The 27252-nt window shown below is 37.5% G+C and overlaps 1 protein-coding gene across 5 annotated transcripts in view; it reads right to left on the bottom strand.

Annotated features, from left to right (window-relative positions):
* Positions 1–24725, bottom strand: part of Anxa7 (annexin A7) — a 31989-nt gene extending 7264 nt beyond the window's left edge. The window contains exons 1-9 of one of the 5 annotated variants that reach the window (XM_058577906.1): positions 24654–24725; positions 12237–12291; positions 10041–10245; positions 8942–9052; positions 8372–8436; positions 7886–7951; positions 3262–3364; positions 2952–3046; positions 91–204 (exon numbers count right to left, since the gene is read on the bottom strand). In XM_058577906.1, coding sequence (XP_058433889.1) covers positions 91–204; positions 2952–3046; positions 3262–3364; positions 7886–7951; positions 8372–8436; positions 8942–9052; positions 10041–10245; positions 12237–12290 — 813 coding nt within the window. In that variant the 5' untranslated portion in view covers position 12291; positions 24654–24725. Of the gene's footprint in view, positions 1–90; positions 205–2951; positions 3047–3261; positions 3365–7885; positions 7952–8371; positions 8437–8941; positions 9053–10040; positions 10246–12236; positions 12292–24294; positions 24436–24653 lie in introns of those variants that run through there. The other 4 variants (XM_058577908.1, XM_058577907.1, XM_046419786.1 and 1 more) reach the window with 4 other exon arrangements.
* Between the last annotated feature and the right edge of the window lie 2527 nt (positions 24726–27252).

Below are 27252 nucleotides of genomic sequence, written 5' to 3'. Positions count from 1 at the left end.
CAACTATTTCAGATATGAAAATTCAGAACCACTGTAATTTGTGGGGTTTTACATGTGAAATGGAATAAAATATAGTAAATGACAAAGTACCTGCATTGCATTCCGTAAACTCCAGGCATCATAATATGTAGGAGGCATGAACAGGGCAAGAATCAGTTCTTCCATATTTCCACTCAACTCTGACTTGAGATCTTTGATTAAATCCTGTTTAATTACAAATGCAACCTAAGCATACATATTCTCCAAATTTTATCACTTAAATCTTTTAAGAAAAATATGAAAAAATGAAATATAATTGCTTTAGAAAAACCTAAATTTCAAATCTGAAAGTGATATTCTAAAGAAATAACACATATACTGGAAGTGTGTTACATTCGAGCAGATACATATTCATTCTATCTATGAACACTTGATATATTCTTATTGCAGTTCTACTTTACCAGTTACAAAGATGAGAAATATGTGGAATAAATAATAACTCAGATTAATAATATAAATGGATATTTATTTAATACAAGAAACTGGTTCTATGAGGAAATAGAAGTCATCATCATCTTGTTCTCATTTGGAAAGATAAATATCTAAAAAGAGAATACATGCCAACCTGTACTCCAGCACCAGACAAGGAGTACAAAAACAAACCAAAAAAGTTGAAACATGGAAGTTTTAAAGGGATAGAGAGCTCAGAGAAAGCTTTTAGTCCAGCTTTTGAAGAATACCTAAAAAAATTAGCAGGCAAAGAAAAAAGGGTATTTCAGGCAGAAAGATGGAACATGAACAAGGAATAAAGAAGTAGTTCCCAGTATTAAAATCATCTACATAGCTTCTTTAAAAATTGGTGTCTAGCACTAAGACTTAGAAATTCTGTGTGTTTTTAAGTTCTAAAATTCTTGATGATATTTAGCTATTTTTGAGAATCACCAGATAAGAGGAAAGAATGAGTAAAACTTGCTCAATGGAATAATAAAGACAACTGATTTTGTTAGATAAGGAGGTTTTCATAGTTCATAGCAGATAACTAAATCTTGGATTACTTTCTGGGAGGAGCCACTGGAAACTTTTATGCAAGATAGTTTGATATAAATAGTAACAACATGCAGGATGGTCCCTGGTAATAAAAAGACTATAAATAAGAACATTTTGGCTATTGAAATATGTAGTTAAGAAGTAATAAAGACCTGGACTTGGGCTGGTAGTGTAGCTCAATGTAGAACACTTGTTTAACATGAGTATGACCCCCAGCACCACAAAAGAAAGAGGTGGGGGAGAGAGAAAGGAAAAGAGAGAGACAGGAAGAAAGGCAGGCAGGCAAGTAGGCTTGAACTTAGGCAGCAGCAATGGAAATGAACAAAGTATACAAAAGACATTTTTAAAAAGTCATTTTATAGAATAAAACTTAGTAAATAAAATTGTTAGGACAAGACACTACTTGCATATAGTAGGCCCTGAATAAATATTCACTAATTGATAAAGAATATGGAATCAGGAGCTAGAGTTGTGGCTCAGAGGAAGAGCACTCGCCTAGCATGCATGAGGCACTGGGTTTAATCCTCAGCACCACATAAAAACAAAATAAAGGTATTGTGTCCACCTACAACTAAAAAATAAATGTTTTTTTAAAAAAAGAATATGGACTCAAAGATGACTCCACAGTATGCAAGAAAACTCATTTTACCAATAAGAAGTCAAGTGATAAGGTAGCTGGGGTAAGAAAAATAGGTCGTAAGTTCAGTTTTAATTCTAAAGCAATATCTGAGAAAATTCAAGATAGCATAACAGACTAGATAGGAACTGAAGAAATTCATAACATGGAAAATATGAGAGAAGTGAATCTGATATTGCACTTTAAGGAAGTCTAGGGCTTGTGTTTGCATACTTAATCTTAGGAATAAAGAAGCCGGGAGGGGGCTGGGGTTGTGGCTCAAGGGTAGAATGCTCACCTAGCACATGAGAGGCCCTGAGTTCGATCCTCAGCACCATATTAAAATAAAGGTATTGTGTCCAACTACAACTAAAAGATTAAAAAAAAAAAAAAAGAATAAAGAAGCATATGTGGTTTAGTGGCAGAGTGCTTGCCTATGTGCTTGATGTCCTGGTTTGATCCCCAGAGCACACCTTCCTAAAAATTAAAAAAAAAAAAGTAGCCGCAGTAGTACTGAATCTGGGTTGGGCAGAGGAAAAGAAAGAATAGGCAAGGCCAGACTGAGGAATCACTACTCCATTTTGAGAAGAGAAAAGTAAACTAGATGCAGAAGATATTAGGAAATTTTGGGGATTCCTATATAAATAGCTAAATAATGCTGCCCAGTTTTTCTCATTAAATCTGAAGAAGGATGGAACTTGCTAGCCATAGTCTTGCTGGATTTAATCAATGATCATCCATTCAGCAAATATTAGGAAGTTACTTGTTACTATATGCTTGGTGCTACAGGCATAAAGATAAACACACATGGTTTATCCTAGGGAAGCTCACAGTTATAAGAGGTGTCCCATGAGATTAGTGATAGTATACAAAGTGCTATGGGACCAGAGTGGAAGGAATAGTTAAATTCTGCCCAGAGCAATGACAGAAATATTATAGTAACTGATATTCAAACCCAGTCTTTAAGAAGTTGTTGGTCATGCAGACAAAAAGGTGTAAAAGGCCAGGAACATAGCATGTACAAAACATGTATGTAGTTACATGTATTTGGCAAGTAGTTACATATATATATATATATATATATATATATATATATATATATATGTGGATTTCTCTAGAATGAAAAAGGCTTTTAAAAGAAATATATAGTGAATTCACCACTCCTGAGTCTATGTTTTCTAGCTGTCTCTCCATTGTACTAAAGATACTAATAAAAACATGGCATCCAATCTGACATGAATGCAGAGTCCACCTGCCCCTGCTTGTGCTCACTAAAGAAAAGCAAAAACACAGAAACAAAAACCCATACCTTGCCATACATGGTCTTAAAAGCTGCTTTAATTTTTTGCCTCTGATCATTGGAACGACTGGCCACAATATCCACAATTGCCTGCTCATCTGTCCCTGTAAGAACCATACACATTGAAGTAAGGATGAAATCTATGTTGGGTGCTACTGGAGATCATTCCATAGAATACTTACAAGGAAGTATGTACCAGAAAAAAATGAAGCATGGGCACACAGGCTGACACATGAACTTGGTTTATAACATAAGGTTTATTTTACTTCAGAGTTAATTACTTTAACTTCTTATAAAAGACAAAATCTGTTTTCCTTACCAAATCCTTTCATTGCTTTACGGAGAATTTCTGCATCTCTCATAGCATCGAAGTTGGCAGCTGGTCGAATGGTCCCTTGAGTACCCTGAGTCATTGCTGCAGGCTGAGAACAAAACATAAAATCCAAGTCAGGATTCTCTGCTGACAATAAGGCAAATTAAAGATTCTCCTGATATCAATCTTTAGGCAAGAAGGTCAATATTTGGATTTAATATCAAGAATATGAGCATATTATTACCAGGGCTCATTCTAGAACAGATAGAAAGACCTATCCCACTTTGGAACCAATTTTTCTCGTATTAACAGATTAGCCAGACATCAATCTTCAAGGACACAAAAGGGTCAAACTTGTGAAATTAAAGTTATGGTCTTCTTATGCATTGGCTTCCTTTTTGCTAGAACAGGAAGAAAAAAAGGACTGATCCCTAAACAGTATGAGATGAGTGAAAATGTTTGATGTAAAGGCAGAATATGGCGTTAGTTAAATAGATATGAGAGCCCAACAAGTTTTCAAACTAGCAATATAATTTTGGTAATATCTCTTCATTTCCTCCAAAGGCCCTGATTATTAAAAATAAAATGTTTTATAATAAAACCACAAAATGAAAAAAATAATGATTAAGATTCTGAAAGGTAGAATATTCCTATCTTATGAGGAAACAAACGAGAAAACAGAACACAGACCATATACATACATATATAATTTTCACATATATATGTAATTTATATATACATATTTTTAAGAATTTAACCTTTATTATTTATTTATTTATTATTATTTTTTGTTATGTGGTGCTGAGAACCGAACCCAGTGCCTCACACATGCTTGGCAAGCGCTCTACCCTTGACTATATTTTTAAAGTACAAATCTATGTGGAAATTTAAAAATCGCCATTTGACAAGTGCCACAGTAATAACAGTTTCAGGCAAGAATTATCAATGGATGCTAAAATTAGGAGACAAAAGTATGATCAGAACAAAGATAATTGCATAGTTTGGATTATTACATGAGAGAGAAACTGAGCAAGTAACGTTTTAAATAAGTGATCAAACTAATTTTTTTGCTAGTAATGGAACAAGTCACTAAGTGCCTCTGGATATGATATGCTAGGAAAACAACATTTCTGTGGTATTCCTGAAAAAAAGGCATAACCTGAATTTAATTATGAGGAAATATCAAACAAACCCAAAATTAAGAAATGTTTTAAAAATAAACGAGTGTTCTTCAAAAGCGTAAAGGTCATGAACAAGAGACTGAAGACTATTTTAGATTAAAGAGGACTTGAGGGATGTGACAATAAATTCAGTGTTTCATTCTGGATTTGATCCTGAATCACAGAAAGGACATTATTGGGGCAATTAGTAAAATTTAAATAAGGTCTGAGGTTGGGCAATAGTATTTCACTTTAAACACTATGCTAGGAAACAATTCAAGAGTTTTCTTAAAATATTCCAAGTCAGACTTAATAAGGGATGGAATGAAGCAAGATAATAACCCATGAATTTTTCAAAAATTTTAATTATAACAACATGTTTTATTTAACCAAATATGTCAAAGGTATTATCATTTAAACATGCAATCAATATTATTTCAAAAATGATCCAACTGCTTTTTAGGCAACTAAAAGTGAATTTAAAATTATACCTACCGAATACAATAATACAGTAAGGTCAAAGTAAATGGGAAGAAGGGAACATGACCTTCTTTCAAAAAAAAACTTTTATTTTGGCAGCACTGGAGATTGAACCCAGAGCCTGGGCATGTTAGGCATGCACTCTACCAGAGAGATACAGTCCCAAGATAATATTTTATGGTCAATAATCCCTCCCACTTACTAGTATCTAAGCCAAAATGTAAGCAGAATACTAGCAAGAAATATTCCTATGATGGTTTTAAGGAAAAACTATAATTATTCTACTTGTAGCAAATATTCAAGTATAAAAAATTTCAACATACTCTTCTTACTTAAGCCTTACTGTATCAAGAAACTAAGATACTGGCCATTGAGATAGCTACTATTGTCTAAATTCTTAGAAGGGCAGAAGACCTTGCTTTTAATAACCTGGTCTGAACAGTAAGAAAAATGAACTGTGGTCATACACTGTTTGATGATTCCCACTGTTTTCCTCTTTTGTCTAAAAGAAAAAAATCTTTTATTTTTCATCCGTAGAGAAAAATGTTGACGTATTCTATGTTGAAAGTCTTAAGTTAGAAATGAATCTTCAAGAATATTATCATCCTCTAGGAATTATATTGAATTCAAAGAAATCAGTCTATGTTCCTAACAGTCAAAGCTCTAGGAGAGATTTCTTAGCACTATGTGTCTGCTAATAGAAGTCCCTCCCTTTGTTGGATGCTAAGGCAGGAGAATCACGAGTTCAAAGCCAGCCTCAACAAAAAGCAAGGCTCCAAGCAACTCAGTGAGATCTTGTCTCCAAATTAAATACAAAATAGGGCTGGGGTTGTGGCTCAGTGCTCACCTAGCATGCGTGAGGCACTGGGTTTGATCCTCAGCACCACATAAAAATAAAATAAAGATATGGTGTCCACCTATAACTAAAAATAAATGTATATATTTTTAAATAGGGCTGGGGTTGTGGCTCAGTGGTCAAGTGCCCCTGAGTTCAGTATCTGGTTATCCACCCCCCGCCCGCCAAAAAAAGAAAGATATAAAGAAAAATTACTCTCTTGTATGGGTAATTGGGCTAGCTGATCTCTCTGGTCCAACTCTAATTCTGGTTAGTTTTTCAGTGGGAAGGTTGAAATCAGTTGGTACTAAAGGTGGGTAAGGGCTTTTTTTTTTTTTTTTTTTTTTTTGTACCAGGGATTGAACTTAACTACTTAACCACTGAGCTACTAAACTATTTCCATCTAAAAGCTCTTCCAGCTAGGTGGGCACAATGGTGCATGCCTGTAATCTCAACTATTCCAGTGGCTGAGGAAGAGGAGTAAAATTTTGAGGTCATTCTGGGACATTTTGCTAGACCCTGTCTTAAAAATTTTTTTAAATAAACAAAAAAGGGCTGAGGATATAGCATAGTGGTATAGCACCTCTGGGCTCAATCTCCAGTAATATTAAAAAATACATAAATAAATAAATAAAAGTTCTTCCAAAATCTACTGCTCTGTTAACTCCCCATTTTTTTTTAAATACCGGGGATTGAACCCAGGGCTGCTTATCCACTGAGCCACATCCCTAGCCCTATTTTATATTTTATTTAGAGATAGGGTCTCGCTAAGTTGCTTAGGGGCTTGCTAATTGCTGAGGCTGGCTTTGAACTTGCAATCCTCCTGCCTCAGCCTCCCAAGCTGCTGGGTCTCCCTATTAATTTCAGTTCTAGTTTAAGGTGGAAATTGTTACACAAAATAAGTGGTATACGTGTATATATTTTAATTTTACTGTTCTATATTTTTTAAAAAATCTCATTTAATTATAAAATGATGTCTTTAAAACTATATATCTGCATAAGCTAAAATCAAAATTCTCACAAGTGATTAACCACAGATTTATAACATGATGAATAATCAACTTCAATCATAAAAAAGGACTGAAAGCCATTTACTATGTGCTTTGGAGGAATATCATTTGCTGTACTGGCAAAGCAGCACAGAGTAACAGAAAGACTCTGGTCTGAAAGTCAGAAGAACTACAATCAGGTCTTCACCTTTGTCTTTCCCTAATTTTATGGCCCTAGAAGAGGTACCTCTTTGGATCTCAAATTCCTCAAATCAGAAAAGTGAGCCAAAATAATTCACTAAGTTATTTCTCTTCTAATACTATACTCCAGCCTAAAATAAGCTTGAAAATGCTAGACCTTTGTTAATATATAATAGAGAAAATCAATAATAAAATCAAGGTAAAAGTATACTGCTTCTGATCCTAGTAACTTCCACAGGATATAAAATAATTAATAAAGTGATTTAAGAATAAAATAGTATTATCCTAATTAAAATAAGTTATACTCCATGGGGCTGGGGATGTGGCTCAAGCGGTAGCACGCTCGCCTGGCATGCGTGCAGCCCGGGTTCGATCCTCAGCACCACATACAAACAAAGATGTTGTGTCCGCCGAAAACTAAAAAATAAATATTAAAAAATTCTCTCTCTCTCTCTCTCTTTAAAAAAAAAAAAGTTATACTCCATGCATGCATATCAAAATATACTCTACTGTCATATACTCTACTGCTCTATATCTAAAAAGAATAATAAAAAAAAAAACACTCAGCACACAAAAAATAATAAAGCAGTATTAAAATAAGGAGCTATCAGATTGAACATGTAGCTCAGTGGCAAAGTGCTTGCCTCACATGCTCAGATTCTAGGTTCAGTCCCCAGCACCACTGAAAAAGAAATATAATAAACCAGCAGATCTATAGAGATGGGATGAAGATTTCATATACATATGTATGGGAGACCGTCTGGGGCTACCAAGAAATTGATGCAACATGCTTAACCAACTCCCATGTTTAAAGCCCTGCCAAGTACTACTGGACAAAAAGATAAACCCCCACACAATTGAGCTTTCAAGGAAGTGATGAAAGAAAAATGCATGAGAAACCAGAAACAAATAGAGGAATATAGAGAGGATCTAGTGATTAATGAACATTAGAAAGCCTTACTCACTTCACTGCTATTATCCAAAGAAACAGGAGAAAAAACAGGATAGGAAGGAAAGGATTCTGTATTGATCTGAAAGAAGAGTGGAAAGTTATAAACGGAAAAGTGAAAAGCAAAACAACCCTTCATAAATCATTGTCAGAAATTCCAATCACCCAGTGACCAAGTTCATAGTTATAATTGCTGGTAAGGGCAGGAAAGAGGAAAAAGAACTAAAACCAATGCTGAGAATCCAAGTGAATCTTTAAAGTTATGAGCTTCGTTATCTGTAAGAAGGATCTGTACGTCTCTTACTGAAGTTATCAGGATACTAAAAGCTGATGGACAAAAGACAGCAAGGGATCTATCAGAAGCAAAGATTAAAGTCAAGTAACTGTAATAGGCCATTTCCTCTGCTTCATGGAAACCTCTAATATTAGCAAAGGAGTGGTATCCTTCTTTGGCATTTTCCAGTTTCCCAAACTAAATTTTAAAAGGTAGAAGCAAAAATACCTGACTAGGGTAAGGAGCTTGTCCTCCAGGATACTGAGAAGGTATCTGTCCTCCAGGAAAGCCACCTAAATATTAAAAAAACAACAATAACACCCCCCCCCCAAAAAAAACAGGTTATATGACAATATTTCAAAATAACACTGATCACTATGAATACAGAAACATGAGAACATTCATGCTATCAACACGATGACACACTAGGGCACTGATTTTAAACCCAACATGGGTTTTTTAATATTCCCTGTTCTACACAACAGTAACAAATTATTTATTTTTACATTTGACCCACATTTAATTCTGACTCCACCTGGAATGGCTATCAGGGGTGTTTTCATTTGTGGCACACACTGGACAGAAGTGTTTTCTTTTTGGCTTTGGAGATACTTTTAAATACAAAAAGTGATTCCACATCCCCATTACTGATTAAGCACTTCCATTAAATTGCTTCATGAAACCATATACATATTCACTGAAGACTATCACAAACATAAACCAAGTTCTCTCAATGGCAACTGAAAACTTCACAGTATTATGTTACTGTTTCTCTCTGTACTACCAGCTGATACCTACCAGGTAGTGGGACCTGGGCTGGACCACCACCATAAGTCTGTGAAGGTGGCTGTGGATAACCAGAAAAGCTCGCTGAACTGGGTGGGGCTCCATATCCTTGACCTGGAGGAACTAAAAAATAGTTCAATAAGCTATAGTGAAAATTCTCATGCAGAGAAAACTTCAGAGTAATCTTTTCTTTTTTTTTTTTTTTTTTGGCAGCGGGGATTGAACTCAGGTGCACTCAACCACTGAGCCACATCCTCAGCCCTATTTTTTATTTTATTTAGAGACAGAGACTTACCGAGTTGCTTAGCACCTTACTTTTGCTGATGCTGGTTTTGAACTCTCGATCTTCCTGCCTCAGCCTCCTGAGCCGCTGGGATTACAGGTGAGCGCCACCAAGCCCAGCAGAGTAATCTATTTTTAACAGTGGAAACGCTATAGTAGTAATGCTGTAAAAGCAGTCCCCTTGTGTATTATTCAGCTTCTCACCAACTCCTTAAAATTTTTTACTACAAACTGGCAGAGGCCCACACCTGTAATCCCAGCAGCTTGGGACACTGAGACAAGAGGATCACAGGTTCATATTCAGCTTCAGCAATTTAGTGAGGCGGTCTCAAAATAATAACAAAGGGCTAGGGATGTGGCTCGGTGGTTAAGCACCCTTGGGTACAATCCCTGATACCAAAAATACATAAAATTAAAATTTTTACTACACTCAGCTTCTTTATTAACTGACCATACAAACTGCTAAGGGTTTTTTTTTTTTTTTTCCTTCTTTTAAAAACCTTCAGATAAAGTTGAAGGTTAAAGTCATACTAACTGAAGTGCCTTAGTTCTTAGAATCATAAATAATCAACCAGAGTGTTACATATTGGCCCGTTATTACCATTAAATTTATTCCAATTCCCTCCACAGAATTTTTTAGACTGCTCCCAGCTTTCAGGTCCTCTGAGAACTTTTACACTTCCACCTTGCCAGCTAGGTATTTCCTCTTACCGTCCATGATTAACTAAGAACAACTCTGACCTCTTATAAAACAAGCAGGAATTAAAGAGAGAAAAGGAAAAAGTACTTCAGCAATCCCAAATTAGTAATCCCACAATCCACAACTCACCTCCAGGATAGGATGGAGCTCCCCCTGGCTGTGGGGCACCAGGATAGCCTCCAGGGGCTGGATAACCTCCAGATGCAGGGTAGCCTCCAGCTCCTGGGTAGCCACCACTTGGCACTGGTGGGTAGGCACCTCCTCCCATTGGAGGAAAGCCACTAGGATAAGGATATTGACCTGGAGCGGGGACAGATGACTCCTGACCTGCAGGCTAGAAAACCAGAAAATTTTTCAAATGAATATGATCAGAGAAATATGACCCATATTTTAAAAGAGAGGACCAAAAATTATCATCAAGGTCTCTTAGATTATTATTTTACTTTTTAAAAATCTCATTAGAAGTCCTAGCATCTTACACTAGTTTATAAGTACTAAACAAGTTTCTCAGACACTTGTCAGAATTTAGTTAAATTTAATTCTACTTGGGTCGTGTAAGAGGGGTCCATTTCTCTATTTGAATGTCAGAACTAGGTTCTTGCCAACCCCAAGGCTTCAAAAACAACTAACAAAGCTCATGATTTCCTTTACTTTCCTAGCATTTGCAAATATGATAGAGATATTCCTCTCTACCATAAAGAGAGGAATTCATTGTTTTCTTGCAATACAACTGGACCTATTGCATAAGATTAAAGAAAAAGGCGTGATTCAACCATACACAAGGTGTAACATTTTGGATTTTAGTTCAAACAGACATCTACGAGTGGTAGACTTTCTTTAATGTGTTCAATAAACTCTTTCTAGCTAGTTGTGGTGGCACACCCCTGTACTCCCAGCTACTTGGGAGGATGAGGCAGGAGGATCATTTGAGCCCATGAGGTCAAGGCCATCCTGGGCAACATTGACGATCTTTAAAAACAAAAACAGACTCTTTCTCCCCAGCCACAAAGCCGAACTATATTTTCTGAACTCCTTGCAGTTAGGGAGGACCACATGACTGAACACTGGTGAATGAAAGCAGACAAAAGTTATACATGCCACTTCTAGCCTGGCCACTAAAAACCTCTATCCAATCTTCCATGTTTTCTTTCTTCCTTCATCTCCCACCCAAATAGGATCCAGTGGAAGACCTGAGGTGTGAAAGGATGGTAGAATCAATACAAGGAAGGAACCTGGGAACCTGAAGCAGTACATGAAAGAAGGCCTCCTCCCAGCCACTCCTGCCCTATTGTCACTTCCAAGAAACCGAAGCAAGCAAGATGTGTGTGATAAACTACGGAGATTTTAGGGTTGTTTATTTTAGCAATTAGCCTAACTGACAGAAATGGTTGTCAGAGTTACAGTTTAGTACAAACCTGGGAACATATTAGTAATTCTCATTTCTCCTCTGACAAATTCAGGAGAGCCATATATTTACTTCACATAAAGATCCACATATTAACATTCACCTGTATAGGCCCCACTTTACAGTCCCCCAGGGCTATATAACAGTCCTAATACACTTATGAATATTAAATTGAAATGTGCAATTCTTATGAATGCCTCAGCTATGAATTTCATCCTCAGAGTGATACAGCTATCAACAAGTCCAGGGCCCTCTGATCCACTGCAAATTATCTGAGTCAAGATCTTCTTCATTATTTTAAATCTAACAAAATGGTTAAAAGCCAGGGATTCATGGGATGGACTTAGCTTACATACCCGTTTTATAAGCTCATGTATCAGTTAACATTTTTAAAACTTCAAAATTTTTAAAATTTAGGTCATTGACACTAAATGTAAGTTTCTGGCTTTACTTGAGGTGTTGAAATATCTTGCAACACTGGATCTACCTCCATGCTTAGCCTTATGGGGCTAGAGCTGAGTAGCCACCAGCTTCCCATAAATGAAAACTGTTCTTGATAGTTTCCCTACAGCATCTGCTTTCTTTTTTTTTTTTTTTTTTTTTTTTTTTTTTTTTTTTTTTTTGAATTTTAATATTTATTTATTTTTTTAGTTTTCGTCAGACACAACATCTTTGTTTGTATGTGGTGCTGAGGATCGAACCCGGGCCGCACGCATGCCAGGCGAGCGTGCTACCGCTTGAGCCACATCCCCAGCCCCCCAGCATCTGCTTTCAATCACCAATTATACTTGGTACCTCTGGAGGTTTAAGTTTATGACCCTGCTCTAGCACATCTGTTAAGATCTGCAATCAGTTACTCCTATATAATACCTGTTTCAACGATATGAGTTATTTTAGTTTTTTAAAGTGTCAATACTTACAGGATATCCAGGGAAAGGTGGGTAGCCTGTGGGGGGATAGCCTGGGTATGACATTCTGTAATGATAAGAAAAAAATTGTCCTCTGTAATTTCTGGTAAGTTTTAAAGCCTTTCAAGATACTCAGGCAGACATGCAAGCACACAGAAGATTTATGGTAGGTGTCAAAATGTGGATATTAGGGCTATATACAACATTTATAATAGATGCTTCTTCATTTGGCTATTTGCACAGATCAGTATAGTAAAGGTTCCAACTTCATTCTCACACCATACAGTTTATCTCATCTCTGAATTCTACAACTATTATTTGGGAAATACTTTAGGCCGATTAATTTTTACTTACATTCATTTTAAAATTATACTTTTGTATTGCTTTCATAAATGAACTTGCAGTAGTTTTCTGACACAAAGTGAAGGTACTAAAAATGAATACATGCCGAGCATACTGGCCACGACTGTAATCCTAATAGCTAGGGAGACTGAGGCAGGAGGATAATAAGTTCAGCAACTTAGTGAGACCCTGTCTCAAACAAAACACAAAAAAGGCTAGGGATATGGCTCAGTTTTTAGTGCTCCTGGGTTCAATTCCTGGTACAAAAACAAAAATAAATAATTAAATAAAATAAAAAATGCTTTCCAGGTATCACAGAAATTCCCTTATATGGAAATATAACCCTATTATGGAAAATGATGGCATAAATGTTGAGAGTTAACATAGAACTGGTTCAGCAGTGAGGGCTTATAGTGCCAGCTAGGGTAGAGGAGCAGTGAGCCCCTGGCTCAAAAAAAAGTAAAAAAGAGTTAACATACCTGATTAAATCCTTGCTTTTTTAAACTTTTAATTATGAAAAATTTCAAACTTATTCAAAAGTAAAGATAAACCCATCACTCAGCTGCAATAATTATCAATGCAAGGCTAAATTCTATTTCTTTACTACTCACTCTCACTCTCAATCATTCCACTGTATTATTTTGAAGCAAATCTCATAAATTACACATCATTTTAACTTATACATACTATAACAAAGCTCCAAAAACATGAGGACTTGTTAAAATAATTAACAGCTGTTTAAAAGTGTCATTACACATGAAAAAAAATGAATAATCCCTTAACATCAATGTGTCAGAGTTAAAATTTCCACTTGTCTCTTAAAGATTTTATTTTGTTTTGTACTTATTTAACTTATTACAGAAAATTTCAAACATATTTAGAAGTAAAAAGAACAGTGTTAGTTTTAACTCCATGTCTTACTTAAAGTGTTTTATTTATTTATTAGTTGTAGATGGACAGCATGCCTTTATCTTATTAATTTTTTGTATGTGGTGCTAATGATCAAACCCAGTGCCTCACACATGCTAGGCAAGCACTCTGCCACTGAGTCCCAGGCCCTGAAATTGTTTTAATCTATGAAATATTATAGTTTAATCTAATAGAATGACCATTCATATTATTCATGTTCAGGTTCAACAATTACCAAGTCATGGTCAATTCTACCCCCAACCACTATGTTCCCTAGGTTATCTTTCCCCACACACCCACATTTTTTATTTGTTATACATACTCATGGGATTTGTTGTTACATACTCGTACATACACACAGTATAATTGGCCAATATTATTCCCCAGCTCTCCCCCACTTGGTTCCTTTCCTCTACTGGTCTCCCTTTAGGTTATCTTAAAGCAAATTCATAGACTTCACTCTTTAACTTACAAAGATGTCAATACATTATCAGTTAAAAAAGAAAGTAGGGCACTCTTTTAATCCACAATCATATATCAACACTGTATCTTAAAATTTTAATAATTCCCCAATATCGAATATATAGTAATTGTTTGAATTTCCAATTGTCTCAAAATATTTATAGTTTGATGATTGTTCAAATCAGTATATAAGGTCCATCTATTATAACCAGTTCATATGTCTCTTTATCTATAAGCCTCCCCTTCCTTATGCTGCCTGTGTTTCTTCTTGTAGTTTATTTGAAGACACCAACCAGTTTATTGTAAAATCTCCCAATGTCTGGATTTTGCCAACTGAAACTCCTCAGTGTTAATGGTTACCACCACCCACCCAAAAAAATCAGTAGTAAGATCTAGAAACTTGTTTAGATCCAGGTTTTTTGGACAAGAATATCAATAGATGTTTTCTGTACTTCTATCAGGAAACACATAAGGATGTGTTTTTCTTTTTATACCTTTTCTTTTTTGTGACTGATAACACTAAATCTAATTATAGCATTATTCTCAAGAATACTTCTTTTTTATATTTATTTTTCAGTTTTTGGTGGACACATCTTTATTTTATTTTATGTGGTGCTGAGGATCGAACCCAGGGCCCTGCGCATGCCAGGCAAGCGCGCTGCCGCTTGAGCCACATCCCCAGCCCTTCAAGAATACTTTTTTTCTTTTTAGTGAGAGAGGGAGAGAGAACTTTTAATATTTATTTTTTAGTTTTCGGTGGACACAACATCTTTGTTCGTATGTAGTGCTGAGGATTGAACCCGGGCCGCACGCATGCCAGGCGAGCGCGCTACCGCTTGAGCCACATCCCCAGCCCAAGAATACTTCTTGAGAAATATATTATCATCAACACTAGTTTTCCTGAAGTATAGTTTATATAGAAGTTATTTTATTTTTTTCCTTTTTTAAACCATTTTTCAAAATAATGAGCTAGCCTACAAAATGAGCACTAATTTTTTTTAAGTATCTGAATGAATTCAAGAATTTAAACATGCTTGAGACCACTGTAGTTATTTTTATTAATTCTCAATTTATCCCACCTTTGGTGAAAAGGAGCCCCTTCATAGTAGGCTATGAAATCTTTGCTATTTTCCTTGACCATCCCTTCCCCGCAGTCCTGGGGACTAACTCTAGGGCTTTGAGGATTCTAGACAAGTGCTCTACTACTGAGCAACACCCCCAGGTCTCCTTGCCATTTTACATGACAAGATATTCCAGGCTCATCTTGTACTTTTTTTGCCCAGATCTGGACAGTCTACTCTTCAAGAAGCCCTAATCATTTTCAGTAGAAAAAGTTTAGAGATGACAACCTGGGTACTAGGGATATTCATTGCTACTAGATTGATCATTGTCTCTAGATTTTCAGCGAGACAAGGCTAATGATTTTTTTTTCCTAAAGAAAACTTATTCATATTGATACTTCCACTGCAAATTTGGGATTATAGGGTTTTTAATTTTAGATTTATGTATGTTTTCCCTTACACCCTAAGTCTTAGTTCCTAATGACATTAACATAATTATTTGTTTCATCATACTGTATTTGAGTTTCAGAAAGATAATGACACTGTAGTTAACTCAGACAGAGGTCCTCAAAAAATAACCACACCCTAATCCTTAGAGTTGGCCAACACTACATTACCTTATTTTGAAAAAGAAAAAAAAAAAAAAAGAATAAGTGATGTAATTAAAGAATCTGAACTGGGGAAATTATTCTAGATATCCAGGTGGACTTAAATGTAATCACATGTATCGTTGTAAGAGGGAGGCAGAAGGAAATTTGAATCACACACAGAAGAAAAGTCAATGTGGTCACAGACACAGAAATTGGAGTGATATAATCACAAGCCAAGGAAACTAAAAGAGGCAAGGAAGGAAGAGATTTTTCCCTACGCCCTCCAGGGAAGTATAGCCCTGCCAACACCTTGATTTCAGTCCAATGATACTGATTTTGGACTTCTGGACTCCAGAATTATAACAGAATATGTTTGCTTTTTTTTTTTTTTAAGCCACCATGTTTGTGATAATTTTTTACAAAAGCCATAGGAAGTTAATATAAATGTCTATAATGTTACCAACATAACAAAAAAATAACCAAAATAATATATATATATATTTTACAATATTCTATGTCTCCAGGATATATCCCACTATGAATGCATGGTCAAATTTGTGGCTCAGTGGTAGTGTGCTCACCTAGCATGCATGAAGCACTGGGTTTGATCCTCAGCACCACATAAAAATAAAATAAAGGTATTGTGTCCACCTACAACTAAAAAATAAAAAGTGTTTTAAAAAATTACTACATTGTAAAGACATTTAAAATAAAATCTGTGTAGTTATGCTGTCAATTTAATATATTTGACCCATTTGTTTTATTTTGATTTTTATATTACTTTAAATTTTTTTATTTGAGCCAGAGCAATTAGTCAAGAGAAGGTATAAAAATCAGAAAGTGGGGCTGGAGTTGTGGCTCAGTGATAGAGTGCTTGCTAACACCACATTAAAAAAAAAAAAAAAGGTGTTTAAAAAATCAGAAAGGAAGAAGTCAAATTATTACTCTTTGTATATAATATGATCCTATATCTAGAAGATCAAAAATATTCCACTGAAAGACTGCTAGAAATAATAAACAAATCTGGCAAAGAAGCAGGTTACAAAATCAACATACAAAAATCAGTAGCTTTCTGGGGGGCGGCTGGGGTTGTGGCTCAGGTGGTAGAGCACTTACGTGAGGCACTGGGTTCGATCCCTGAGGTACCACATTAAAAAAAAAATAAAATAATAAAATAAAGGTAAAATAAATTTTTAAAAAGTAAAATAAAATAAAATAAATCAATAGCTTGCCTATATACCAACAATAAATCTGCTAAAAAATCAGGAAAACAATTCCATTCATGATAGCCCCCCCACCAAAAAACTAGGAATAAATCTAATCAAGGAGGTAAAAGATTTCTACAATGAAAATTATAAAACACTGAAGAAAGAAATTGAAGAGAATCTTAGAAGATGGGAAGACCTCTCATGTTCATGAACAGGCAGAATTAACACTGTTAAAATGCCCATATAACCAAAAGCAATATACAGATTCAATGCAATTCCCATCAAAATACCAATGACATTCATCACTGTACTACACAAAACAGTCCTAAAACTCATTTGGAAGAACAAAAGACTCAGAATAGCCAAAGCAATTCTAAGCCAAAAAAGCAATGCTAGAGGCATCACAATACCTGACTCTAAATTATACTGCCGAACTGTAGTAACAAACACTGCATGGTACTGGCATAAAAACAGACATAGACGAATGACGCAGAATAGAAAACAAGAATCAAACCCACACATCTACAGTCATCTGATCCTTGATAAAGGTGCTAAAAACATACATTGGAGAAAAGCCACCCTTTTTAACAAATGATGCTAAGAAAACTGACTACCTGCAGGTAAAAGAATGAAACTACTACACACAATAAATAAATCAACAGCTTTCCTATATACCAACAATGAAAAAAAATCAACTCAAAATGGATCAAAGACCTAGGAATTAGAACAGAAACTATGCAACTCTCAGAATAAAATGTAGGGTCAACACTCTAGCATATAGGCACAGGCAATGACTTTTTCAGTAGGACCCCTACAGCTCAGGAAATAATGCCAAGAGTTAAATGGGACAGCATCAAACTAATAAGCTTCTGCCCAGCAAAAGTAATTATTAGGAATGTGAAGACAGAACCTACAGAATGGGGGAAACCTTTGCTAGCTACTTTTCTGACACAGCCATTAATATCTAGAATATATAAAGAACTTAAAACACTTTATACCAAAGAAAGTCAAATAAACCAAATTAATAAATGGGCAAATGAATTAAACAGACACTTCTCAAAAGAAATACAAATGACCAACAAATAAGAAAAAATATTCAACATTATTAGCAATTAGGGAAATGCAAATCAAAACTACATTGAGATTTCATTTTACACCAATCAGAATGGCAGTCATCAAATATACGAATAATAATAAATACTGGAGAGGATGTGGAAAAAAAGGAACACTTATAGGTACATATAGACAAAACAAGACAAGCTGATAATTGTCGGTGCTAGGTAGGTGAAGGTGACAAGTACATAGCGATACATTATATTCTTCTGTCTACTTCTTTTTTTTTAATATTTATTTTTTAGTTATTGGCGGATACAACATCTTTGTTTTGTATGTGGTGCTGAGGATCGAACCCGGGCCGCACGCATGCCAGGCGAGCACGCTACCGCTTGAGCCACATCCCCAGCCCCTTCTGTCTACTTCTGTGACTACATTTTTTCATTTTTTAAAATAAAAGACAGCTCACATAAAATAAATGGAGCCCATGTGAACAAAAATGTTACAATATGTATATGAAATACATATTGTTATATTTTGCATTTGAAGAAAACATTAACCTAAAATTGCAAATAAAAAATTTCAAAAGAGGGCTGGGGTTGTAGCTCAGTGGTAGAGCAGTTACCTAGCATGTATGAGGCACTGGGTTTGATCCCCAGCACCACATAAAAATAAATAATGGTATTGTGTCCATCTACAAATAAAAAAATATTTTAAAAATTTTTCAAAAGAGTACCTTTTTTCAGCTTGTTCAAATCTAAAATACTATTGGTGGTCAGATATAATGTATCTAGGAAATAGCTCTATATGTCAGCAATCATTTAACATTTACCAATAAACTCTAACGTAGCTGGAGAATAAATGATGAAAGATTTAAACAAGGTTTTAAAACGTGTGGGCACAGACTGGCAAGAAAGTAGAACAGTGCCAGATACAAAGCAAAAGGTAAAATGTAATTACGACGAATAACCACCAAAATAGAATAAGGGGCAGATTAAAATGAAAGTCAAGAACTCAGGAATGTAGCTCAGTGGTAGAGCACATACTTAGCATGCAAAAGACCCTGGGTTTAATCCTGAGCACCACAAGGGGAATAAAAGCAATAGCCAATCAGGAGGTCTTTGATACTGGTGTGAAATTAAATACTCATCATTCCCTACTAGACTGCTCTTAACATCCCTTATATGTCAACAGTGGTGTCACTACTTAAATTACCTAATACTCCAGGGTAGAAAGTAAACCAATATTTTTCTAGTCTTCCTTTGAAATGCTTCTCCTTTTCTTCCTGTCATTTCTATTCTCATGGCCACACCTTGGACCAGATTTTATCACTTGATGCCTATATAACTAAAATTATTTCTTCATTTATATTCTTGCTTATACTCTTTCACCTTTCCAACTGTCCTGGGCACTGCATTAGTTGATCCTTCCTAACATGCTGCTCTTTAAACAAATTACTCTTCAGACCAGAAATCCTTCAGACCACAAATCCAGCTGGCTACTGCTGGAGTATCAAAATTCTTGGCCTGACATTCAGATCTCCTTAGTACTAACTCTAATTTAGTTCAATCTTTTATCAACACCTAACCTCTAAAATAAAATCTCCACCACTGAAACCTCTCTTAGTATGGCTTTGTTTAACTGTTATCATTAATTGACTTGGCCCTTAAGTCTGAGATCACCCATCCCACCTGATTTATCTAGTCTCTCTCTTCTTTGTACAATGTAGTGGACAAAAACAATGCTTGTCAAATTTTAATATGTATGTTAATCACCCCTTGCTAAAATGCAGACTCAGATTCTGCACTGCTAACAAAGCTCCCAGGTGATGCTGATGCTGCTGGTCTGTGAATTATACTTTGGTACCAAAACATGTTGGCATTTCTGGACCTACCATCAAATTTCTTAAATTTTAAAATATATGTTTTGATGCTTTTCCCCAATATAGCCAAAAATGATTTATATTTCTTGTACATCAAGGTGACCAACAAGGGTTGGGATGTAGTTCAATGGGAAAGCACATACGCATGCAGGAGGTCCCGGGTTCAATCTCCAACATTTAAAACAATAGATGCCAACTGAGTCTGACTTGATTGCAAGTCAGATAATTTAAGAAAACCCATTTTGTCCTAGGTGCAGATAAAATATGGAGAGAAAAGTATCTAACCTTTTGAACAAACATAGGAAAGTGAGATGTTATTACAGTATCCCTTATAATACCAGAATACAAACTAAAAATCTGCTAAACTGAAAATGAATGTGCACATATTGAGTCAAAGTTATAAGCCAACAAAAAAACGTAATAAAAAATAAATTGCATATAGTCATTTGGAACCAAAAAACCTGGGTTTGAAAATAGGAACTTTGTTCTCTGTGTCAGGTTTGATGTCTGCATCAAAACTAAATGGACGGTTGATATATCAAGAACTATGTAACGTTTTGAACAACCAACAATAAAAATTAAAAAAAACAACAAAAAAAAAAACTAAATGGACGGGGCTGGGGATGTGGCTCAAGCGGTAGCACGCTTGCCTGCCATGCGTGCGGCCCGGGTTCGATCCTCAGCACCACATACAAACAAAGATGTTGTGTCCGCCGAAAACTAAAAAATAAATATTAAAAAAATTCTTAAAAAAAAAAAAAACTAAATGGACCAAAAAGGGTTAGGGTCAAAAAAAAAAAGTTTAAAAATCTGAAAATAATTTATGTGATAAATATACAACAAATAGTTTGCAGTACTAAAGACTACATTAGCAATTTAAATTTCTAAGTCTCAAGAAGTTATTACAGAGGCTGGGGCTGTAGCTCAATGGTACAGTGATTGCCTAACGTGTGAGGCACTGGGTTCAATACTTAGCACCACATAAAATAAAGGCAACCCAATCAATAAATGGGCTAAGGAACTAAACAGACACTTCACAGAATTAGAAATACAATCAATCAATAAACATGAAAAAACATTAATCATCGCTAGCAATTAGAAAAATGCAAATCAAAACTCTAAGATTTCATCTCACACCAGTCAGAATAGCAATTAAAGAATACAAGCAGTAATAAGTGTTGACAAGGATGTGGGGAAAAGGTATACCCATACATTGCTGGTGAGACTGAAAATTGATGCAACCACCATAGAAAGCAATATGGAGATACCTCAGAAAACTTAGAATGGAACCACCATTTGACCCAGCTATCCCATTCTTTGGTTTGTACCCAAAGGACTTAAAATCACATACTACAGTGACGCAGCCACATCAATGTTTATAGCAGCTAAATTCACAACAGCTAAACTATAGAACCAAAGTAGATGCCCTTCAACAGATGAATTGATAAAGAAAATATGGTACATATACACAATGGAATATCACTCAGCCTTAAAGAAGAATGAAATTATGGCATTTGCAGGTAAACAGATGGAACTAGAGAATATCATGCCAAGTGAAATAAGCCATTCCCCCAAAACCAAAGGCCGAATGTTTTCTCTGATAAGTGGGTGCTAATCAGTAGTGGTATGGGGGATAGGAAATAATGAAAGAACTTTGGTTTTTGTAGAGGGGAGTGAAGGGAGGCGTGGGGCTGTGGGGAGGAAAGGGTGGTAGAATGAGACAGACATTATTACCCTATATACATGTATGATTACACTACTGGAGTGACTCTGCACCATATACAGCCACAGGAATGAGAAGCTGTGCTCCACTGTGTACAATATGTCAAAATATATTCTACTGTTAAAAAAATTAATTTTAAAAAGCTAATGTATTATGGTCTTAATCATAATTCAGATTCAGATACTTGCATTTTCCTTGACTTCACATTGAGGCTGAAAAATCTAATTTAAAACAAAAGTAATTGTAACTTGAAAAAAATAAATCTTGTTTTCTCTCACTTGACATTATAAGCAAAAAATGGTCAACATTCTATTGAATTATGTTTAGAAAGGAAGCCAGACACTGACTTTTAAATTTAGTGGTGGAAGAGCTTCAGCAACTAAAAGGCTTCCCAAAGAAAGTTTCTTCTTTCCTTATGTTTCCATTCATATAGATCTGTCATATTCCAATTGTAAAACAATGTGAAAGTGACTTATCTCTTGTTTGCTTCTTTATCTATATAATGGAAATAAAAATGTTATCTATTTCATAAAATAAAGGCATTCTGTCCATCTATACCTATAAAAAAAATTTTTTTTTTGGTCGGTGGGTAACTGGTGATTGAACTCAGGGGCACTCGACCACTGAGCCATATCACTGAGTTGCTTAGAACCTTGCCATTGCTCAGACTGGCTTTGAACCTCGCAAACCTCCTGCCTCAGCCTCCCATACAAAAAAATTTTTTTAATTATTCCAAGACAAACTTCTATTCCTACATTTAACTACTATATTAAATCCTACTTTCATGTGCTTAGATGAATTATGTCAAGATTTTCAAAACAATGAAAATAAAGCAAAGCCTAACTACATATAATAAAAATTAAATTTTAAATAGTGAATTTCAGTACATTTTAAAGAATGGAATTATATGAAAAGGTAGAAAGTGCAATTTTATTTCCAGGAATGTTATAGAAATACTTGCACAAGTGCAAATTTATGTATATACAAGATGATTACAGTATTATCTGCAATTAAAAAAAACATTAAGTGTCCACCGAAAACGAAAATAAATAAATATTAAATTCTCTCTCTCCCCCCGCTCTAAAAAAAAAAAAAAAAAACCAACCTATATAAGCCAAATGTACCCCTGTAATCCCAGCTTTCAAGAGGCTGAGGCAAAAGGATCTCATACTCAGGGCCAGCCTCAGCAACTTAATGAGAGCCTATGTCAAATGAAAAAAAAAAGGCTGGGGATGTAGCTCAGTGGTAGAGCACCCCTATGTTCAATCCCCAGTACCACCCCCCAATAAATAAATAAATAAATAAATAACAAATTTAAAAAATCTGTAAACAGCCATCAGTAAGGGACAAGTGAAATAGATTATGGGCATTTATTAAATGAAGTGTTATGCAGTTCTCAAAAATGAGGAAGGCCAGGTGCAATGGTGCATGCCTGTAAACCCAGTACTAGGGAGATTGAGGCAGACACATCCTAAGTTTAAAGACAGTCCCAGAAACTTAGCAAGGTCCTAAGCAAATCAGTAAGACCCTGTCTCAAAATTCGGGAAAAAAAAAAGGTGGGGGTCTGGGGGTGTAGGTCAGTGGTAAAGTGCTTCTAGTGTGTAGCCGGGGATGGGAGGGGAGGCAGCTTTTCAACCCACATACGAAACTCTCCAAAACTCTCTCCAAAGTGAAAAAAAGCAAGGTGAAAAACTGTATAGATAATCTGAAACCATATGTATAAGAAATACATTTATTTTCTTGTGTACGTATAGAATATCCCTGAAACAATACACAAGGAAGTAAAAAACAGTGACTGCCACTTGAGAGGAGTGCTCAAGGAGAAGGAAACTTACGTTTCAATGTCCTTTCAGTCTCTTTTAACATTGTGCAGTATCATCTATTCAAAAGGTAAACTTAAAAAGTTTTTGTAAAAAATCTAAACAAATCCCAGGATGACTCAATAAATTACACAACTTTACCAAAGTGAATAATAAGACTCTACTGGTGAACCAGAGCTTTTATTTTCCTTTTAACATTCCCTATCCTCAAACACTTTTAGTGAACTAGAAAATCATTCTAGGTTCTCCAAACTATCTCCACCCAGTGAGTCAGCTGGTAAATGGGTGGGTCTTACAATGGAAGTCCCAAAGCTGGCCTGCAGCCCAGAACACAGGAGGCAGCTGTTGCAAATTTATGAAGAAGAAGAAAAAAAAAAAAAAAAAAACAGGAAGGGTGACTGAAGTTGGGCAACATCAGATACAATTTTCCAAAACTTGCCTCTAGGTCTGGAAGGACCATTTAAATCAGTCAGTAATTTGGATAAAGAATGTGGAAAGATGGCTGGTCTTCTGCATAGACAGGAGGGAATTAAAAGTCGGCTTAAGTTTACAGTAACCAAAATTATCTCTTCTGCCTATCTAGTGCTTGAAATGCCTTTCTGACAAGTAGCTCTTTACACACATAATGTAATTAAGACAAATTAATCAAGTTAGCTCGTTATCAGCCGACAAATTACAGAGTTTAAAGACGGTGGGTTCTTTTCCTTTATAGTGGACAGCACCCATCTCCCTCTGCACCTTGGTTTTCTTGGGTGTTCTCAGAGGGCGGGCTGCAATCCGTGCACTTTGGCTGTTGGTCTCAATGAAGAGGAATCAAATCTGGAATGCTGTTTCGTAGAATAGTTCCCAAGAATCGTAAACCTAACCCAGACTACAAATCTCAGGTTTCTGAATTCTGTCTCAAGAGTTCACTATGCAAAGTACAAAATTTCCCGTTTCCCTCAATTTGCTGTGTCACCAGAAAGTCTAGTCAGTCCCCAGCCAGATCTGGCTTTCAGTGCCGCTGGCGGGTTTTCCTACCTGGCCTCCCAGAAGGTGGCTTCTGCAGGGACACCCTGACCTCAGCCTCTCCACTGGTGGTCTACCTGCCAGAAGGCTGGGCGTCACTGCTCTAGGATCCCGGCAGAGCCCAGTGACACAAAGGACCAACCAACAAGATCCCCCGGTCTTCCGGCACGCCTGGCCTGTCGGCCTCCCTAGTCCATGCCACCCCGACGCGACCCCGCCCTGCAGCCCGGGTTTGGAGTCGCCACCACTGCGCCGGGGCGCGGGGAACCCACGGGACCCCACCGCTTCCCGGAAGGCGGCCACCACAGCGGGCTGGGGGCGAGGTGACCCAGGCGGGAGAGAGGGCGAAAGGCGAGAGCCCAGTTCCTCACCTGACCCGGAGCAGCGTCGGAGCCCAACCCGCTCGCGCGCAAGATGGAGCCGGGGAGGGCCGGGGGAGGGCGGGGGAGGGCGGGGCGCCGGCGGCCTAGCGAGCCCGTTAGGATCGCCGCCGCGGCCGGGAACGCCCCCCGGGCCGAGAGGGCGGCACTCGGCGCGGCCTCTGCCTCCCGCCTGCTTCGCGGCTCCACCTGCGGGAAAGAACGCTGCCCTAGGTGGCTCAGCCGGTTTTATCACCAGCCTCGGTCCTAAAGGGCCTGCTCCAATCCCTTTTCTGTTCCTTTAAGTCACTAAGGAAGTTGCGGGGTTCTGATTCTTGGGGTATCCCCGGATCCCCTGTAGTAGTGAGTGGCGGAGCGGGGCTGAGAAGGAGAGGCCGGTGCGACCTCTCCGTCGCCTCTTCGGGGGATGGAGACGGCGTTTATTAGCCTCCTGCGAAGTCAATCAGTGTTTACTTGGAATTCTCTAGATAGTCGGAACTGGAGATTTGCTGCTAGTCAAAACCACCTCTGAAGGTAGTTGTTGGTGATTCCAGGCTCTTCTCACACCCAAGAGTATTAAACACACACTAAAACATCGGAGACGGTTCCAAGACGATCAATATATTAAACTCATAAAGGAATTGGTAGTCCAGAGCAAAAACCAGTCAGTGGTTCTCAGAGTGTGGCCTCCAGATCAGGAACATCACCTAGAAACTTTTTAGTTAAAAATGCAAATTCTTGGGCTCCACCTTAGGGCCACTGAATCTGAAAGAGGCCCCAGTCACTGACCTAACTCCCATTTTGTCTCTGACCTATTATTTTCTGTTATCTTTTCCTTCAGTTTATCTTTAATTTCAAGATGACAAGTCTGATAGATAAATATAATGTGACTGGAATAGAAACTGCCCCCCTCACCAGTATTGACCATTTCCTTGGCCCCCACAAAACTGCAGGATAAGTTGGGGGATAAAGATCAAACAGATCAGGGACTGACCAACATTACTAGCTATGCAAACCCCCTAGACTATGCCTTTGATCCTTCCCTACTTAACCCTGAAGCTGTTGTTGACATCCCAAAGAAAGTACTTAAATATATTTTCTTGTACGGCCACATGACCACAACAGGCTGCACCTCTATTTTTTTCTACTTGGTTTTTTGGGGCTAGTAGCCAGGCTTGGTCTGTTAGTACCCTTCAGAACCAGGCCTTCCCAGAGACTCAGTAATAAACCAAACTCCCAGGGAGGGACCAAAATCTGTTTTAACAAGCCATCAGTTCTCAGCATCAGTGCGCTGGGGAAGGCCAACTCAGAGGGTGTCACAGAGCAGCTCTCTCCTCTGTATGAGGGTTATGCAGGACTTGCCCTCTGGCACTTAAGTGCCTGCTCAGTACAGGGAAGCATGGGGAGAGGAGCTTGTGCCTGAAGTGAAGAACAGAAGTGAACAGGTTCTCAAGATCTCAAGCAGTTCTGGAACAGCTGCCAGTAAATGTGGGATCTAGGACACAGAGGATGTTTTTCCCAAAACCATAATACACCAGAATTTTCTCAACAAAATAACAGTCAGGGGAAGATAAACAAGTGGACAGAAGCCGGAGACAGGGGGCTAGGCTGGTTGCAGACTTCCTGCCCACCTGTGTCAGGTCCCAGAGGAACAGCAAGAGCCCTGCTGTAGGCCAAGCCTGACAGAGGTACCAACAGTTTCTGCCAAGGGACAGAATCTCACTCCAGGAATGGGAGAGAGTGTTAGGAACTGTGAATTAGCATTCTCAGAGATCAAAAGTGGCACCTAGTTGAAAAACAAGAGCAGAGTACCAGAGTACAGAATCCTCCAAGAGCTGAAAAGAGCTGGGAATTTAAATGGGTATGAAAAAGTTTGTAATAGTTAAATTGACACCATTGAGGAGGTCTCAAGAAAGAGATGGAAGTCAGGAAGGAAAGGGGTGCCAGGAGCTCCAACAAATTGCAGGTGCTGGTCCCCACCTATCCAAGTCTTCCTTTCCTGGTCAGCACTGAAGGAAGAATTCACTTCCCAAGTATACTTGCTGCTGGTGTGGCCAAGTGACAATTCACAAGGGAGAGGTCAGTGGAAGTTCCGTGTGCAGATACCCTTCCTTTCTGCTGACTGGAAACCAGATGTGATGAATAGAGCCTGGGTAGCACCTTGGACCACAGGAGGGAAGCCATGTGCTGGGAGGACAGAACAATGAGATAGGAGCTTGGGGCCCAAATGGCTATGGAGATGCCACTGGGCCCATAGGCCACCTGCCCTAGGCTTTGGCCCTGGAAATGTGTCCTATCTTGTCACTATTTTGGAATAGCACTGTACTCACAGCTAGTTGGAGTCATTGTCTAAATGTCTCAGAGCAGAGAACATGTTATCACAGTCAGAACACAATAACAAAATGCTTCCAGGGCTCAGGGGGAGACAGGCTGTCCTTCTCAGGAGGAAAATTGAGGGCCCACAAGATGCCCCAGTGGGTGCTGCACAGCTTTTGAGGGCAGAGAACTTTCAGCCAGGATCACACATCAGACCTAATTACTAAGCAGCCAAGCAGAGGGAGGCCTGGAAACCAGGAGTCTGTTGCACTCTGGGGCAGTGGGAGTTCAGAGG

This window comes from Marmota monax, unplaced genomic scaffold, assembly GCF_021218885.2.
Source record: "Marmota monax isolate L192 unplaced genomic scaffold, Marmota_monax_Labrador192_F-V1.1 WCK01_AAM20220418_F8-fsc00019, whole genome shotgun sequence".
Lineage (NCBI taxonomy): Eukaryota > Metazoa > Chordata > Mammalia > Rodentia > Sciuridae > Marmota > Marmota monax.
The sequence above is the reverse complement of the archived record's forward strand: the minus strand, read 5'-3'. Positions and strand labels throughout refer to the sequence as shown.